Source organism: Pongo pygmaeus, chromosome 10 (genome assembly GCF_028885625.2).
Source record: "Pongo pygmaeus isolate AG05252 chromosome 10, NHGRI_mPonPyg2-v2.0_pri, whole genome shotgun sequence".
Taxonomy (NCBI): Eukaryota; Metazoa; Chordata; class Mammalia; order Primates; family Hominidae; genus Pongo; species Pongo pygmaeus.
In genome coordinates this window covers 42,369,558-42,388,004 of record NC_072383.2, presented here as the reverse complement: position 1 = coordinate 42,388,004, position 18,447 = coordinate 42,369,558, and the positions used below count along the sequence as shown (strand labels likewise).

Here is an 18,447-nt window from a genome sequence, read left to right as displayed (position 1 = left end):
CCTAAAGAGTTGAGGATAAAGGGATTGATGTGGTAGTAAAGCTTCTGTATTCCAACTGAAGTGGTAATGTATGGACTCTAGGTAGAAGGTGAAAAGTTAAGTATGTATATTGTATTCCCTAGAATACCAATTTTAAAAGCTCCACAAAGAGATATAGTCAAAAAACACATAGATAAAATGGAATACTGAAAATACTGGCATTCAGTGGATAGAGACCAAGAATTCAACTAACATCCTACAAGGCACAGGACAGTCCCAACAAAGAATTATCCAACCCCAAAATGTTAGTAGTTATAATGTTGAAAACTCCTGCCCAGGTTGAGAAACTCTGCCCTAGCTAATACAATGACTTACCTTTACTATGGGTTTCCAAACCTTACACCTTAGTTTTAGAGAAACAACTCTTAACCCCTCCCCATACTCATATTTTAATGATTTCCGTAATATTTAATTAGGTCAAATAATTACAGTAGCAGGTTCAACTAGAATTATTTTGGGTACCAAATACCACTGTTCTGGAGGGAGCCTCAGTGTGTATGGTACTGGAGATAAGCCCGTTAACCACCAGCTTTCAGCATATCATGGATGAGAGTCAGAGAAACTGGAGAGTATCCCTACTTTCATGAGTTGGTTGAATACAGGTTGGTTAGGAGGACTTTTATGTGGAAATATATATGTGCATATGTATATATATGTTTTATTCTTTTCTCTAATGATAACATTTTAAATGATACATTATTTAAAATTTATTTCGTGTAACTTTTGTAGATACTTATTACAATTTAATATTTTAGATGCACAGCTGTAGAAAGGTCTTTAATTCTCTGATGATTAATTTCTTTTCATTGATTAATTAAATTGTATTATTTATTTGGCATAGTTTTTCAAATTTGGGAAGTTGCATATGACAATCCTTTATCACTTGTAAGTATTGAAATATTTTTCAAACTTTACAAAGTTACAAATAGAATTAAATGGGAAATTCGATAAGAGAGAATTAAAAATTAATTTAAAAGAGCTCCCGAATTCTGAATCTTTTCTCTTAAAAATTCTAAGCACAGATCTAAAAATACCTCTTTCCCTATAGTATAATATAGTATATGTATCCCACTATATGATAATATCTATATCTATATTTCTATAGATAAAATGTATATTATACTCCTGCCTTGCAGGGGGCTCAGACTACCCAGTAGGCATTTTGGTAACTGTAGCTGTATAGTATCCAGTTGGAGAATTCAGTACCCACATGTTTGCATGGAAGGTTAAGAAACTCAATTGATCTTTGTACAGATTAATACCATAATGGTTTTTTAAACTCTTAACTTTTCCAAAAGGAAAGTGGAATGTCATTCCTCAAAATTTACCTAAAAATTTTAGGGCTATGTTCAAAAAATATTATGTACCATTGATCTTGAACATACATGTGCCTGCTGAAAAATGGATCTCAAATGACACCACTGTTATGGTCCCGGACATATGTGGTGAAGGGCAGGTAGAGCCTGCATGAGTGTGGTCAACAGTGGGATGGCTCTTCCCTCTCGCCTGGGCTCCATCTCCTCCCTCTGCTTATTTATGTATTTATTTATTTCTCTCTCTCTCTAACCATCTCCTCTATGTAGGTAGATATTTCGGCGTGAACAGACGCCCTGGCTCAGTTCACCTTGCCTTCTGCTGTATGCTGGTCCCAGAGAGCCCGAGTCCCGGTCTCTACGCTGTATTTGGCAGGGGGCGCGCGAGGTCCGGGAGCTGTCCAGCACCTCCTGGCCAAGTTCTCCTCTGCGCTCTCCGCGCCGGGGAAGCTCTCCAGCGCCCCGCCCCGGGCAGGGAACCTCTCCACCAGGACTCCCGGGGCTTTCCAGGCTCGCCATCCGTCCCCACCAGTCTCTACCTACTTTGCCCAGCTCTACCTCGGCAGTGCAGCGTGTTTTGGTGGCCTTCCTCCGCACGTCCTGGAGGGGGAGTGCCCTGCACCCTGGGGCTGCTCCGGAGCTCAGTGCACGAGTGCACATGGGCTTCCCTCCTTTGCTTAAAGGGCAGGCGAGCGCTACTCGCTCCAGCCTTGCCTCCTGAAGCTGGGTGGTCTTTTTTCTCTCCTGTCTTTCAAGACACGCGCCCGAAATCGAGGGGTGAGAGCAAAGACCGCCCATCAACTTAGCACCTTGGATTTAGAGCTTTCAATCCCGAAAGGAGGTTGGCATTGCCTGGGTCATCGAGAGAGGGAGGGAGAAGAGCTGAGGCTGCAACCTCTCCGGGGCTCGCTAGACCGGGTTTGGCATCCAGGAGACCGCGCGGGAGACCGAGGCTGAGCGCCGGCCTCACCCTCGGCGGCCCCTCCCTCCTCCTCACCCCGCCTCCCCCGGCCCGCCCCTCCCTCCCCGGAGGAGCAATCTCTCCGCGCGTCTCCCGGAGCTTTCTCCATTGTCTCTGCCTTTACAACAGGTTCGGGCGGCGGGGAAGACGGGCGGGTGCGGGGCCGCCCCAGGCTGGTCTTTCTTGGGGCCGCCCCCCTTCTACCGGGTGTGCGAGTCTTTGGCTGCTTTTATTCGGCTCGGGAGCTAATTCCCCGGCGTAGCCGCGCCGGGGCGAGTCCGACCCCTCCCTCCGGGCCCCCTCCCGGCCGCGCTGCCGCCTCGACTCTGCGTGTGGGAATGATGTGCACATTGGAGGGTCTAAGTTCTTCACGCGCCTGGGGAGGCCTCCCTTTTCTTTCTTAGGCAACCAAAGCGTATTAATCCTACTAATCAGTAAATCCGAGGCAGCAGCAGGAGAGACAAACGTTATTTTCCCGCTTGATTCCAAGAACCTCTTCGATTTTTATTTTTATTTTTAAAGAGGGAGACGATGGACTGAGCTGATCCGCACCATGGAGTCTCGGGTCTTACTGAGAACATTCTGTTTGATCTTCGGTCTCGGAGCAGGTGAGTGGCCGCAGAGCTGGGGCTGGGGAAAGGGATGGCTCCCGCCTCGGGGCAGCATGGGCTGGCTGGGGAAGCCTCGCTTTTCCCGGACCCAAAGTAGGTCTGGAGTGGGAAGCTTGGAGTAAGGGGGCGGGTTTGGATATGGATTTTTTTTTTCTGTGCTTGCTTTGGAGACCGCGAGGCGGATCACGCCCCTAGTCCAGGGTCGGAGGGCTGAGGGGGAACTTTGCAGAGAGAGGGGTTTAAAGTAGGTCATGGAAACGGGACTGGGTGCTCCGCTATTTAAAGCTTGGCTGCTGATCTCAGGTAAGGCTCTCGGCGGAGGAGGAGGCAGTCGCCTCTCATCTTCAGTTCCCAATATCGTCGCGAAAACGCGGTTCTTTGCTGCCCTAGAGGAAGAGACTTGCATTTTGATGGAGCTTTTCCTTTTTCTCTCTCCCCCCTCATACCCCTCACCAGTTTGGGGGCTTGGTGTGGACCCTTCCCTACAGATTGACGTCTTAACAGAGTTAGAACTTGGGGAGTCCACGACCGGAGTGCGTCAGGTCCCGGGGCTGCATAATGGGACGAAAGCCTTTCTCTTTCAAGGTATGCCCGGCGTGCTGCATCCCCACTCTGATTTCAGTTCCGATAACCCCGGCAGGAGTTGTTCTCGCCGCTTGTCCTAACTTTGTATTGCCTCATGGATGACAGTACTTTAGCTGAGGTGTAGAGGGGCCAGTGTGAGACACATATCCCTATCTCTTTTAAGTGGTTTTTTCTCCCCTGCCTCACCCTTCTCCTTCGTACTTTGTACTCTTGCCAGTTCTAATGGATAGTCCCTTAATTACTGAGCAGAAACTCCTATGGCAGATGGTTGATTTTAGAATCTGGGGAACAATGAATTATAACACAAACGCCTCGTTTGGGTGAAATTGATTTAGATAGGAAAAAGGATAGCTTAATCTTAGTTAAGACACTGATCTCTGAAAGTTTCAGGTACAATGGTGCCCTGCTTGGAGGAATTGTTTTATGGGGGTAGCTTTCTGGAAAAATTCATGCCTCTGAATATTTTTACTTACTGTATATCACAGTCGCACTATATTTGAGGCAAGATTTATCTTTGAAAGACCCTCTTTCTTCCTTCTTCCACCAATAACAAGAGAAAGGGAATAATGGTCTCAAAAGTATTTTGGAAAGATTTCAAGTAAATGTTAATCTACAAGTGTATCTCATATTATCATTAATTGTGTACTTAGGATTTTACAACTTTTTTTTTTGAAGTCAATGGATATTGGCTGGGCAAAAATGTCTACATCTCAAATTATATTTAAATGTGTTGTGCAGTCAGACGCAAATTCTAATGCAGCAAACCTTCAACTTTGATTAGAGCTTTTGAGGATTGCTTGTTTGTGGAAAGTTGCCGTAATAAGAGCTTCTAAAAGGTGGCTAAACGTGTACGGACAGACTAGATTCACGTATAGTGAAGAATACATGAAGGCAAAAGAGAATGGAGTTTGGTTTAACATACCTGATGGACTAAAGCTTCTTGCCCTGCCTCACCCAGATTTTTTTTTTGTGGTTGTTGTTATTTTGGTGCCATGGCTTTGAAAGTGCAATTCATAATTACTAAAGAGTTGGATATGCAGAAGGAAACCACTTCGGAAAATATACTACCAATAAATAGAAATAAAATAAAACTTGAGTGTTTCTGTAGTGGTGTTGTTGCCTGATATAGCCAGTATGTGTCACCATGGACACTAAAACCAAAGCTTAGAGTTGGGAAAGGAGGAAATTCACATGGGTTACATTTACTTAAAACAAGTTTGCTCTTATAAAAAATTAAAATGCAATTTTCTGGCTTAAAAATTATTGTTTAAATTTTCTGTTTAAATTAATTTTTTATTGTAACAAATATTTATGGTAATGTTTTATTCACTTAAAGTTCTTTTATGCAGGGTGGGGCTTGGATATTGAATCCTTTAGAAACAATGACCAAATCTAATGAAGAAGATAAGGCTACATTGTCAGCAGAATTGCACACAGTTGAATAGAAGTGTCAGTAGGGTTAACCTTCTGGTTTTTTTTTTTTTGTTGTTGTTGTTGTTTTGTATTGTGTTGTTTTTATCTCTGATTTTTAATCCCTATGAACTGGAAACAAAGTTATTTCAGGACTGCCAATTCCAGTAACTGGAAAGCTTTATAGAATCTAAAGCTCCTAATAAACAAATGGTATTGTAGTGCTCTTAAAATTTACAAAGCTCCTTTAAATTTTATTAGTATTCTACCTAGTTTCCTCTGAAGAGTGTCTGATCTGTCACAAATAGAAACCTTCAGGACTGTGCATTTTATATTCTGATGCTAGAAAATTAAACAATTTTCAGGAAATAGTCTTAGGAATCAATAACTTTTCCTAGTTAATTAAAAATGTTTAGTTATTCATTTTTATTTAAATTGTCAAATTCTTCAAGGTAGGCATTGTGTTCAAAATACATAAGGCATATAAAATGTTTTCTTTGAATTGTCCATAGTAACTAGATATCCATGTGCATTGATGAATTGGTTGTTTTTGCTTCCTTGTTGATGCCAAGCTCAATATTTAGACAGAGTAAATGCCTAACAAATATGGTTTATGAGATTTGAAGATGTAAAATTTCATTTTCTGCCAAATTATGGACTTTATTTAATATAACCAATCAATCAGCAAGTATTTCCTGCATGCCATGTTCTCAGTAGGCATATATTGTATTGATTATGCTTTTGTGATTTCTTTTATTCTAAGATTTCTTTTATTCTAAGATTTGAATTATGAAATTGGCAAAAGGTGGCCCTTTGGCCATGCATGGAATTTCGCATTACCTTGGAAAGGTCTTTGCTAATAGCATTTGGAAACTTGTTAAGAAGTCAGTTCCGAGTCTTGCTGCTTCATTGAGATTTCCTTTGGCTTTAGAGAGAAAAAAATATACAGACTGAAGATTTTATAGATTCTATTTACAGTGAGTTGAGGGTGCTGCAGATATTTTGTACAGTGTATACATATACACTATACATAGTCATAGCAGGAATAGTAACAAATTACAAAATCCGTGAGATGCTCTCAGGTTTCATATGAACCTATCATATATGTTTCTTTGTGCTATCAGATATGTTCTAAATAGATGGAAGAGATTTTTGGACCATCAAATTTTTCCTGCAGTAATGTAACCGTCTTCTTCTGTCTTTTAGCTTTAAAATAAAGAAATCTCAACATATACTTTCCCAATGATTTTTCCTCATTTAATATTGCTTTTCCTTGTGCCAGTTTTTCTCCTTAGTGGATTTTGAGATGCATGCAATTCAATACCTTTTGAAACTCGTAAATTTATTATTATCTATACCTAATAAAAACAAATGGAAATATATTTTAAAGTCATATGTTTTAAAAATAATAATAGCAACTATAGTATCACTGTAATGATTTTGTTGTTGTTGAAACTTGATTTATAGTTGTTTTGGAAATTCAAGTAATAAGATGCTAAATTAGATTATACCTTAATAAATATGGCTTTTGATCTTTGCCAATTACCATAATTTTCAAAAAAGGAGTCCAGGCAATTTTCTAGTCATTTCTAGGTATAATCTGACTTGCAGCCACAAAAATACACTTATTATGCTTTTAAAAATTAGAGGAGTGAATGTAGACAATAAAAAGACCTATGAAAGGTTATAAAGCGTTCTACTTTCTAAAATCTAGGAAGTATTCCCCAAGATAATGATCATAATAATGTTTTTTTCCTCTCTGTAAATGAGAGATCAGGAATGAGAGTATACAGAAGCACCATTCTAGGACTTTCTAGCAATGTTAGCATGATTTTTAGATCCTTGATTTTAACAATTAATCTGGCCAGGTTCCCAAAGTAGATAATTTCCTCTGTTTTAATACAATTTCTTCTGAAGTGTTAACAGATTTTATAATCTCATTAATCCACAGAAGAGAAGTGGATAAAATCAAAGCATGTTTTTTTACAAGTTAGTAAATTGAAAATAAGCTTAGTAGTTGTTTGTAAAAAACTTTAAGGTTTTAAAGGGAAAAAAAGGTTGTACATCTTCTCTTCTGCCAGTGTTTGAACAGCAGAGTGAAATTGGCATTTGGTGATAGACCACGGACTTTAGTAGGCAAAGGTAACTGCATTGAGGAAATCGAGGTGGCACTAATTTGTCTTCAGTATGATGGTTGGTGAGCATCTGTGGACTTTGAAGTGATGGCTATTGGTGCCCAAATAGTGTGGAATAACACAGTGTTTAAGAGATGCACTTAGAAACAAGATAGACTGAGGTGGAATTTCATTGGTTGTTTTACTGTGGTGAAGTTACTTAATTTCTCTAAGCTTCAGTACCCTCAATTATAAAATGATCATTGTTATGATGATTAAGCGAGTTACTTTCATTCTTTCAAATAAATTATTGTTGGGAAACTAGCATACTGCTAGGTGTTAGGCACATAACAAATGAAGAAGTTAGAACTTAACTTTGACTTCATAGTGTCTTAAAAATAGCTGTTGAACAATTACATAGTTACAGACCTAATCACCATTAAGATAAATTATATGAAGAAAAACTGAAGATATAATGGGAATCTATATTATAGTTAGGGGAGTCTCAGGCTCAGGGAAACCATCTTTGAAGAATAGTCATTTAAGCTGATAGTTGAAAGATATGTAAGAGTAGTCCAGAGAAGAGAAGCTATGGGGATAGGCAAAGGGACTAGTGTGCGAGCAAGGTTCTGAGCATGGAATGAACGTGCATTTGAGAACGTGGAGGAAGTCTAGAGAAGTAGAAACATAGGGCATGTGATATGAAATAAAGTATATGAGGAAAGCAGGGACCAGGTTACATGGTAGGCTATATTAATAGAGCAGAATTGAAAATTTATCATTATGTAAATATATATTATGGTGGGCAGAATAATGGTCCTGCATAGATGTTCATGTCTTAATTCTTGGAACCAAAAAATAGGTTACATTATACGGCAAGGGGAAGTTAAGATTGCTCATCAGCTGACTTTAAGATTAGGAGTCTATCATAGATTACCTGGGTGAGCCCTGTGTAATCAGAAGAATCTTTTGAAATGGGGAGAAGGAAGCAGAAGAGTCAGTGTAGAGTGATGTGATATGAGAAAAACTAGTCTGGCCACTGGTGGCTTTAAAGATGATAGTGGGCCACAAGCCAAGGACTGCAGGCAGTTTTTAGATGCTGAAAAAGATAAGAAAATGAGTTTTCTCTTAGAGCCTCCAGAAGGAATGTAGTGCTACTGATACCTTGATTTTAGACCAATGAGACTCATTTTGGACTTCTGATCTCCAGAACTGTGAGATAATAGATTTGTGTTGATTTAAGTCACTAAGTTTGTGGTGATTTGTTTGAGCAGCAATAGGAAACTAATACAAATTTTGTTGCATGGAAGTGGGGTGCTGGTGTAAGAAATACCTAAAAAATATGGAAGTGGCTTTGGAATTGGGCAATGGGCAGATGCTGGATGAATTTTTAGGAGCATGATAGAAAAAGCCTAGATTGCCTTAAATAGACTTTCCGTAGAAATATGGTTATTGGTGACTCTATTATTGAGGACTTAGAAGAAAATGAAGAGCATGGTAGAGAGAAAATCTAAATCACCTCTGAATATTCCTAAATTATCATAAGCAGAGCATTGGTTAGGTATAGACATTGAAGGAACTGCCATTGAGGGCTCAGATGGATATAAAGAATTTTTATTATAAACTGAAGGAAAGGGGACCCTTCTTATATAGGGGCAGAAAACTTAGCTGAATTGTACCCTGTGGTTATGTGGAAAGCAAAACTTGTAAACAATGAACTTAGATTTTAGCTAAGGTGATTTGTAAGCAACAAAAGTGTTGAAGGTGCACTCTGGCTTTTTCTTGCTGTTTGTAGTAACATGTGAGAGGACAGAGAGAGATTTAGGGAATAATTGTTAAGCAAAACATATTCATAACTTGATATTTGAGAAATTATCAACCTATTCAGATTCCAAAACATGTTAAAATAGGATATTCACTGTTAGGAATACCTAGTCTGAAAAGAAAGGCAAGGATGTGACTAGAAAATATTTTGCTAGTGCCTCAGAAATATCAAAAGGTCAGAGTATTCAGTTACATTGAGGGCTCTTTGAAGAACATATGACTCGTAGATCCCCTCAACCATTTCAGCAGAGGTCACAAATAGAGATGGAATTATCCAAGAAATATCTATGGAGGAGCCTTTTTTGTTTAATGGAGTGAATCCCCATGACATACATGGAAGATCTACAAGGTTCTTAAGAATATTATGACAGTAAAATTGCTGCTGGCGTGGCCTGAAGGAATCAGTGAGAGAATAAAGTGAAAGAAGGTGTTGGATCCCCAAAATTCTACAAGCAAAAAACAGGCTGACTTGGCTGTAAACATCTTTCTATGAAGCTATCTTTCATGAAAAAAGGTTAATTCAAAGGGCAGAACTCAGAGCCCAGAGCATGGAGCTGACTCCAGAGGGTGGAACCAATAATTACAGAAGCTTATTTCTAGACCTTGAAACCAAGTGATGTTTGCCTGGCTGGATTTTAAAATTGCTTGGATATGGCAACTGTTTTTTTTTCTTTCTTCCATTTTCTCCCTTTTTGAATGAGAATATTTAGAACTATCATCTTTATCTGCCTTACCATTGTATTTTTGAGAGCAGATAGCATGTTTCAAGGTGTGCCTCAGAATGGATTATATGCAGCGCCTTTCTCATACCTGTTTTAGATGATTTGGATGATGAGATTTGAGACTTTTGTTTTTGTTTTATGTTTTGTTACTTAAAATTTAATTATTTTTAAATTGACAAAATTGTATACATTTATTGTGTACAACACAATATTTTGAAATATACATTGTGGAATGGCTAAATTGAGCTAATTAACATATTCATTACCTCATGTACTTATAATTTTTTTTGGTGAGAACACTTAAAATCTATTTGAAATTTTAAAGAATACAATGTATTATTATTACGGTCATTATGTTGTACCATAGATCTCTTGAACATATTGTGCCATCTAATTGAATTTTGGTATCCTTTGACTAAAATCTCCCCAACAACTATCCCCCATCCCCAGGCCCTAGTAACCACCATTCTACTTTCTGCTCCTATAAGTTCAACTTTTTAAGGTCCCACATATAAGTGAGATCATGTGGTATTTGTCTTTCTGTGAAGGGCTTATTTCACTTTACATAATGTCTTCCAGGTTGATCCATGTTGTCTCAAATAACAGGATTTTCTTCTTTGAGGTGGAATAGTATTCCATTGTATACGTATACCACATTTTCTTTATGTGTTCATTTGCATTCTTATGTTCTTTGCAGCATTATTCATAATTGTCAAGATGTGAGATCAACCTAATTAATGGTCACCAATAGATGAATGAATAAAGAAAAATGTCATTGGAATTTTAATAAGGGTTGCAGTACATCTGTAGATCGTTTTGGATAGTGTGGAAATTTTAACAATATTAATTCTTTGAATCCATGACCAAAGCATATCTTTTCATTTATTTGTGTCTTCTTCATTTCTTTCATCAGTGTTTTATAGTTTCAGTATACAGCTCTTTCACCTTCTTGATTAAATTTATATGTAAGTATTTTATCTTTTTCGTAGCCATTGTAAATGAGATTTTCATGATTTCTTTTTCAGGTAGTTCTTTTTTTTTTTTTTTTTTTGAGATGGAGCCTCACTGTTTCACCTAGGCTGGAGTGCAGTGGTGAGATCTAGGCTCACTGCAACCTCTGCCTCCTGGGTTCAAATTATTCTCCTGCATCAGCCTCCCAAGTAGCTGAGATTACAGGCACCCATCACCACACCCGGCTAATTTTTGTATTTTTAGTAGAGACAGGGTTTCACCATGTTGGCCAGGCCAGTCTTGAACTCCTCATCTCAAGTGATTGGACCGCCTCGGGCTCACAAAGTGCTGGGATTACAGGTGTGAGCCACTGCACCTGACCAGTTTATTGTTAACATAGAGACACTACTTTTTGTTTGTATATTGATTTGGCATCCTGAAACTCTACTGAAATCATTTATTAGTTCTGACAATTTTTTGGTGGCATCTTCAGGATTTTCTAGATATAAGATGATGTCAAATGCAAACAGGGATAAGTTAACCTCTTCCTTCCCAATTTTGATGCCTTTTATTTCTTTCTGTTGCCTAATTGTAAGTCTAGGACTTACAGTACTATGTTGAATAGAAGTGGCAAGATTGGGCATCCTTGTCTTTTTCCTTATTTTAGAGGAAAATCTTTCAGCTTTTTACTGTTGAGTATAATGTTAGCTGTAGATTTGTTATATCTGAACTTTATTGTGTTGAGACACATTTCTTCTATACATTTATTGAGAGTTTTTATCATGAAATGATGTTGAATTTTGTCAAATGTTTTCCTGCATATATTGAAATGATCATGTGGATTTTGTCCTTTATTCTGTTAATTTGGTGTATCACATTTATAGATTTGTGTGTGTTGAGTCATTCTTGCATCCTTGGGATAAATCCTACTTGTTCATGGTGAATGATACTTTTAATGTGCTGTTGAGTTTGGTTTGCTAGTATTTTGTTGAGGATTACTGCATCTCTGTTCATCAGCAATATTGGCCTGTAATTTTCTTGTAGTATCATTATTTGGCTTTGGTGTCATAGTAATGCTGGCCTTATAAGATAAATTTGGAATTCATTCCCTCTTCTTCATTTTTTTGGAAGAGTTTGAGAAGGATTGGTATTGGTTATTTAAATAGAGTTTAGCAGTGAAGCCATCAGGCCTTGGACTTTTCTTTGATGAAGGACTTTTTATTATTGATTCAATTTGCTTACAAGTTATTTGTCTGTTCAGATATTTCATTTTTTCATGATTTAGTCTTGGTAAGTTGTATGTGTCTAGGAATGAATACATTCCTAGACATATACACTTAAACTTCTAAGTTTATCTAATTTGTTGGCATATAATTGTTCATAGTAGTCTCATGATGTTTTGTATTTCTGTGGTATCAGTTATAATGTTTCTTCTTTCATTTCTGATTTTATTTATTTGAGTCTTCCCTCTTTTTTCTTAAATTTCTTAGCTAAAGTCATGTCAATTTTGTTTATCTTCATTAGAAAACAACTCTCTGTTTCATTTATTTTTTCTATTAATTTTAGTCTCTTTCATTTATTTCTGCTCTGATCTTTATTATTTCATTCCTTCTACTACCTTTGGTCTTACTTTGTTTTTCTTTTTGTAGTTCATTTAGTTGTAACTTTAGGTTATTTGTTTGAGATTTTCTTTTTTTTAAATGTAGGCATTTGTTGCTATAAACTTACCTCTGAAGACTGCTTTTGCTGCATCCTTTAAGTTTTGATATGTTGTGTCCATTCTCATTTGTTTCAAGATGTCTTCTAATTTCCCTAATTTCCCCTTTCCTCCTAATTTCCCTTTTAATTTCTTTTTTGATCAATTAGTTGTTCATGAGCATGTTAATTTTTCTGTATTTGCAAATTTTGTAGAATTCTCCTGTTACTGATTTCTAGTTTCATATCTACTTTAATCTTGTCTGGCTACTACAACAAAATAGATTGGGTAATTTTTTTATTTCTCGCAATTCTGGAGGCTAAGAAGTCCAAGATCAAGGTGCCAGCAGATTCGGTGTCTGGTGAGGGCCATTCCTCATAGATTACACCTTTTTTGTGTCTTCACATAGTGGAAGGGATGAATGCTGTATCCTCACATGGCAGAATGGCAAGAGACTCTAGGGTGCTTCCTTCAGTCTCTTTCATGAGACCATTAATCTTATTCATGAAAGTGGATCACTCATGACTTTCCAAAAGGCCCCACCTCTTAATAATATCACATTATGCATTAGGTTCCAACATTTGAATCTCAGAAAGACATATACACTTAAACCATGGCAATACCACTGTGGTTAGAAAAGGTACTTGATATTATTTCATTATTTTTAAATTTGTTAAAACTTTTTTAATGGTCTAACATATGATGTATCCTGGAGTGTGTTCCATGTGCACTTGAGAAGAATGAGTATGCTGCTGCTGTTGGATGAAATGTTCTTTATATGTCTGTTAGGTCCATTTGATGTAAAGTGTAGTTTAAATTAAATGTTTCTTTATTGATTTTCCATCTGGATCATCTGTTCATTGCTGAAAGCAGAGTATTAAAGTTCCCTAGTGCTACTGTATTGTATTGCAGTCTATCTCTTCTTTTAGATATATTAATATTTGCTTTATATATTTAGGTGCACTGACGTAAAGTGCATTTATATTTACAATTGTTATATCTTCTTGATAAATTTATCTCTTTATATAATGTAATTTGTCTGATTTTACAGTTTTTGACTTAAAGTCTACTTTATTTGATGTAAGTATAGCTATCCTGTTCTATTTTGTTTTCCACTTCCATGGAATTTTTTTTTAATCCCTTCACTTTCTGTCTTCATGTGTTGTTAAAAGTGAAGTGAGTCTCTTATAGGTAGCATGTACCTGCGTCTTGCTTTTTATTTTTTAAATACATTCAGCCACTTTATGTCTTTTGATAGCAGGATTTAATCCATTTGCTTTCAAGGTAATTATTGATAGGTAAGAACTTACTACAGGTATTATGTTAATTGTTTTATGGTAGTTTTGGACATATTTATTCCTTTCTTCCTCTCGTTGTCTTCCTTTGTGCTTAGGTGATTTCCTCTGGTGGTATGCTTTGATTCCTTTCCTTTTATCTTTTATGTATCTATGATAGATTTTTTCTTTGTAGTTACCACAAGGCTTACATAAAACATTTTGTGGTTATAACAGGCTATTTTAACCTGATAACAACTTAACTTTGATCTCATAAGAAAAACTCTACACATTTACAGCAACTCCCTGCCTACATTTTATTTTATGTTTTAATGCACCGTTTGCATCTTTTTATATCGTGTATTCCTTCACAAATTATTATAGCTTTTATTATTTTTAAATAGTTTTGACTTTTAACGTTCATACTGAAGATATAAGTGATTTACACACTACCATTATAGTATTAGAGCATTCTGAATTTGACTTTGTACTTCATTTTACCAATGAGTTTTATATTTCAGATGTTTTCATGTTACTAATTAGCATCCTTTTCTTTCAGCTTGAAGAGCTCCCTTTAGCATTTCTTGTAAGACAGGTCTGGTGATGATGGACTCCCTTAGCTTTTGTTTGTCTGGTAAAGTCTTTATCTCTCCTTCATTTTTGAAGGGAATGTTTGCTGGGTTCAATATTCCTTCTTAGCAGTTTTTTTTTTATTACTTCTACAATTTTAATATCACCCAGCTCTCTCCTGGTCTGTAAGACTTCTGTTGAGAAAATTTCTGTTAGCTTTATTGGAACTCCTTTATATGTGATTTGGTTCTTTTACTAGTTTTAGGATTGTTTTTGTCTTTGATTTTTGACAGTTTGATTATAATATGTCATGATATAGTCTTATTTGGATTGAATCTGGTTGAAGACTGTTGACCTTTCTGTATCTGGATATCTTTCTGCAGATTTGAAATGTTTTCTGCTACTATTTCTTTAAAGAAGCTGGAAACCATCATTCTCAGCAAACTAACACAGGAACAGAAAACCAAACACCACATGTTCTCACTCATAATTGGGAGTTGAACAATAAGAACACATGGACACAGGGAGGGGAACATCACACACTGGGGCCTGTCGGGGGGTGGGGGGCTAGGGGAGGGATAGCATTAGGAGAAATACTTAATGTAGATGACAGGTTGATGGGTGCAGCAAACCACCATGGCACGTGTATACCTATGTAACAAACCTGTACGTTCTGCACATGGATCCCAGAACTTAAAGTATATGTATGTGTGTGTATATATGCTTTTTTACTTGTCTCTTTCTTCTTCCTTCTTAAACTCCTGATGCCATCCCATAAATCCTGTAAGCTTTCTTCTTTCCATTTCCTTCTTTTTTCTTTTCTGACTATATATTTTCAAATAACCTGTCTGAGTTCACAGATCCTTTCTTCCAATTGATCATTCTGTTGGTATTACTGTCCATTGCACTTTTCATTTTGTGCACTGTGTTTTTTAGCTGAAGAATTTGTGTTTTTTCTAAATATAATTTTAAACTTTCCATTAATCCATTTTCTGTTTAGAAAAAAAGTGCAGCTCACTGTTAGCACTCATTAAATTTTGCATAAACATGGTTTTTGAGGCTGAAGCAAATCTGACTGATTTTCAATGTGAAAATAAAATATGAAAACTGTTTTTAGAATTATTTATTAACAGAACTAACATCAGAATTATTTGAATCACCAGAATAATCAATTTTGGAAAAATCAGATTCATCAGATTAATCTTTGGCCAACAACTGTTCAAGAACAGTGTTAACATCTGCATGGCAATGCTACATTTTCTAGGATTTGACATTTTCAGCAATTGAGAATTACTATATTTTTAAATGGAAATACCACTATTAAAAACAGAATGTTATAAATAGAATGATGTCTTTTGTTTCTAAAGTCTATATACTGGAGCAGTGTAAAAATAATAATAAAAGCAAGACATTTCATGGCAAAGTTAGCTCAGAGTAAACACTGCAGCTGCAAGCGCTGCTGGTGAGTATTCGTGGGGCAAATGGAAAAAGAGTTAAACTTCTAATTTTGATCTCTTATTATTTTCCTGATTTTATTGAATTATTTATATGTACTTTCTTGAGGTTTTCTGAGCTTCATTAAAACAATTGTTTTGGATGCTTTGTCATGAAGTTTATATGTTTTCATTTCTTTGGGGTCAGCTATTGGGAGATTATTGTGCACTTTTGGTGGTGTTATATCTCCTTGACTTTTTATGTTTCTTGTTGCTTGTGTTGAAGTCAGTGCATTTGAAGAAGTAGGGACTTATTCCAGTCTTTGCAGACTGGCTTTGTCTGGGAAAGCTCTTCACCAGTCAGCCAGTTCATAGATTCTAGGAAGACTGTCTGGCATGGTTGGTGGGAAGACTTATTGCTGGAGTTCTCAGACAGGCTGTCCTGGTGACTGGGTTAGCAGTTTGGTGGGCCTGTTGCCTAGACTCACTGATTGGGTCTGTGGGGCTAGCCTGGAGCCATAGTCCGTGGTCGCTGCCCTGGTGATGGATTGGGCATCCTTAGACCCAGCTTTGGGCTGGCCCCTGTGGATAGAGGCTGCCAGCTTGGTGTTAGGGTAGGCCTGAAGCCTGGGACAGTGAGGGTCAGCTCAGCTCTTGGTGGTCCAGAGCCCATGGCTGCTGCAGCTGCTTGTTTCTGGGATGGGTCTGGAGCCTGGGTCTATGGGGGCCAATCTAATGTTGAGACTGTTTCAGAGCCTGAGGCTACTGGGGTTGGGCTGACAGTGGGGCAGCCCAAAGACCAAGTCTCATTGGCCAGCCTGGAGCCTGAGGCTGTGGGATCTGGTTTGGCACTAGAATGGGTTTGGAGGCTCAATCTGTGGGTATCAGCCTAGAGTCTGTGACTGTGGAGTCGTGCCTAGTGTTGAGCTTTACTGAGTCAGGCCTATTTTTGGGGTCTGAAACAAAGTCAAGTGCCCATTTTTATTTCGTTTCCTCAAGATTATTCTTTCCATGCTGTGCTGCCTGGCACTGGGGAAAGGTGAGATGGGTAATGTAAAATTGTCCTTACTGCTCTCTTCAATATGCCTTTTCTTAGTTCTGTGCCACACCCAGGTGCTGCAATCTCTCACCTGGTTTTCTTAGCTTTTGTGATGGTATTGTTATGTATTGATAGTTGTTTTAATTGATGTTTCTATCAGGGGGATGAGGGCTGGAAAGTCGTATTCCACCATCTTTCTAATGTGTGGTTCTTGGGACTTCTGAATTGATTAAGATTTAGATGAGATTTTGAACTTTGAGTTGATACTTCAGTGGGCTGGAAATTTGGGGGACTTTTGCATGTACAATGGATGTGAATCTTTGGGGGTCAGGAGAAAGACTGTGGTAGGCTGATTGAGAGTCAGCTGTCCATATACTAATCCCCAGAACCAGTGAATATATTGTTACATGGTAAGGGGAGGTTAGATTTGCAAATGAAATTAAGGTTGTTAATTGGCTGACTTAAAAATAAGGAGATTATTGTGGATTATCTAGCTGGGCCCAATGTAATCACAAGGGGCCTTTTAATTTTGGGAGAGGGAGGTAATTGAGTATGTGTCATTGTGATGCAATGTGAGACTTGGCTGGCCATCTCTGGCTTTGCAGTTGGAAGGTGGCCACAAGTCAAGAAATGTGGACATTCTCTAGAAGCTGTAAAAAGCAAGAAAACAAGTTTTCTTTTAGAGCCTCCAGAAGGAACATAGCCCTACTGACACCTTGATGTCTGCTTAGGGAGGCCCATTTTGAACTTCTGATCTCTAGAACTGCAAGACATATTTGTTAATTTAGCCACTGAGTTTGTAGTGATTTGTTACAGCAGAAATAGAAAACTAATATATATCTTGAACATTAGCAGTTATTTATTTTATAACCAAATTAAACTTTCTTTTGAGTTCTCATTTAGCTATGCAACAGAATGTGTTTATGGAGTGGTTTGCAACTTGGTATTGACAGTTACCATGTCTTATTAGTCATTTGGGATGTACAATAGATTTCTTTACATGTCAATTCAGTCTTTATGGTAAATGCTAAGTATTTAAGGAATTCTCCCCACCATTTATGAACTAATTCTGAGAACAAATAGAGGAAAATCAAGTGTTGAGTTTTTTATTGTATTCTTTTTTCAAAAATACACCCTTTCTCCTCAAAATGTTAATCTGGTTGTGGAGGGGAAAAGTCAGAAAGCATTAATATTTTGAAGACAGAAGGGACAACACTTAGCATGCTATTTGGCGCCCAGCAAGTGTGGTAGCTGTAATTATTGACAGGGTCAAACATAACTAGAAGACCCCTCTGAAAAGTACCAGGGATATCAGAGGAACATGCCTTGATTTTGGAGGACCTGGAGCAATCTTGACAGGCTCTGGCAGGTGAACGACTTTCAATGTCATGGCTGAAGTACACTCTGGCTAACAGCTGAAATGAAGAGTTTCTGTCTTTCTTCGGCTTTATTCTACCTCTTGTTGGCTTATTCTCTTCATGTTGGGTCTAGATCCGATTCTTGTAGACATCTATTCTTCCTCTTATTTTAGATTATCTGTCTATAATTCAATACCTACCAAGGTACTAACTGATAACTGAGGCATTAGACAACAAGGCTTTATGGTGTGATATGTCTCCTGTTTATTTTTATTTTTTTCTTGAGATGGAGTCTCACTCTGTCATCCACGCTGGAGTGCAATGGTGCAATCTCAGCTCACTGCAACCTCCACCTCCCCGGTTCAAGCGATTCTCCCGCCTCAGCCTTCTGAGTAGCTGGGATTCCAGGCACCTGCCGTTATGCCCAGCTAATTTTTGTGTTTTTGTGGAGACGGGGTTTCACCATGTTGGGTAGGCTGGTCTTGAGCTCCTGACCTCAGGTGATCCGCCTGCCTCGGCCTTCTAAAGTGCTGGAATTATAGGCGTG

The 18,447-nt window shown here is 37.8% G+C and overlaps 1 protein-coding gene across 3 annotated transcripts in view; it reads left to right on the top strand.

Moving 5' to 3' along the window:
• Positions 1-2,174: 2,174 nt before the first annotated feature.
• Positions 2,175-18,447, top strand: part of NELL2 (neural EGFL like 2) — a 360,977-nt gene continuing 344,704 nt past the window's right edge. Inside the window, exons 1-3 of one of the 3 annotated variants that reach the window (XM_054444612.2) lie at positions 2,175-2,193; positions 2,836-2,921; positions 3,381-3,509. In XM_054444612.2, the coding sequence (XP_054300587.1) occupies positions 2,867-2,921; positions 3,381-3,509 (184 nt within the window). In that variant the 5' untranslated portion in view covers positions 2,175-2,193; positions 2,836-2,866. Of the gene's footprint in view, positions 2,194-2,271; positions 2,443-2,835; positions 2,922-3,117; positions 3,228-3,380; positions 3,510-18,447 lie in introns of those variants that run through there. The other 2 variants (XM_054444613.1, XM_063672658.1) reach the window with 2 other exon arrangements.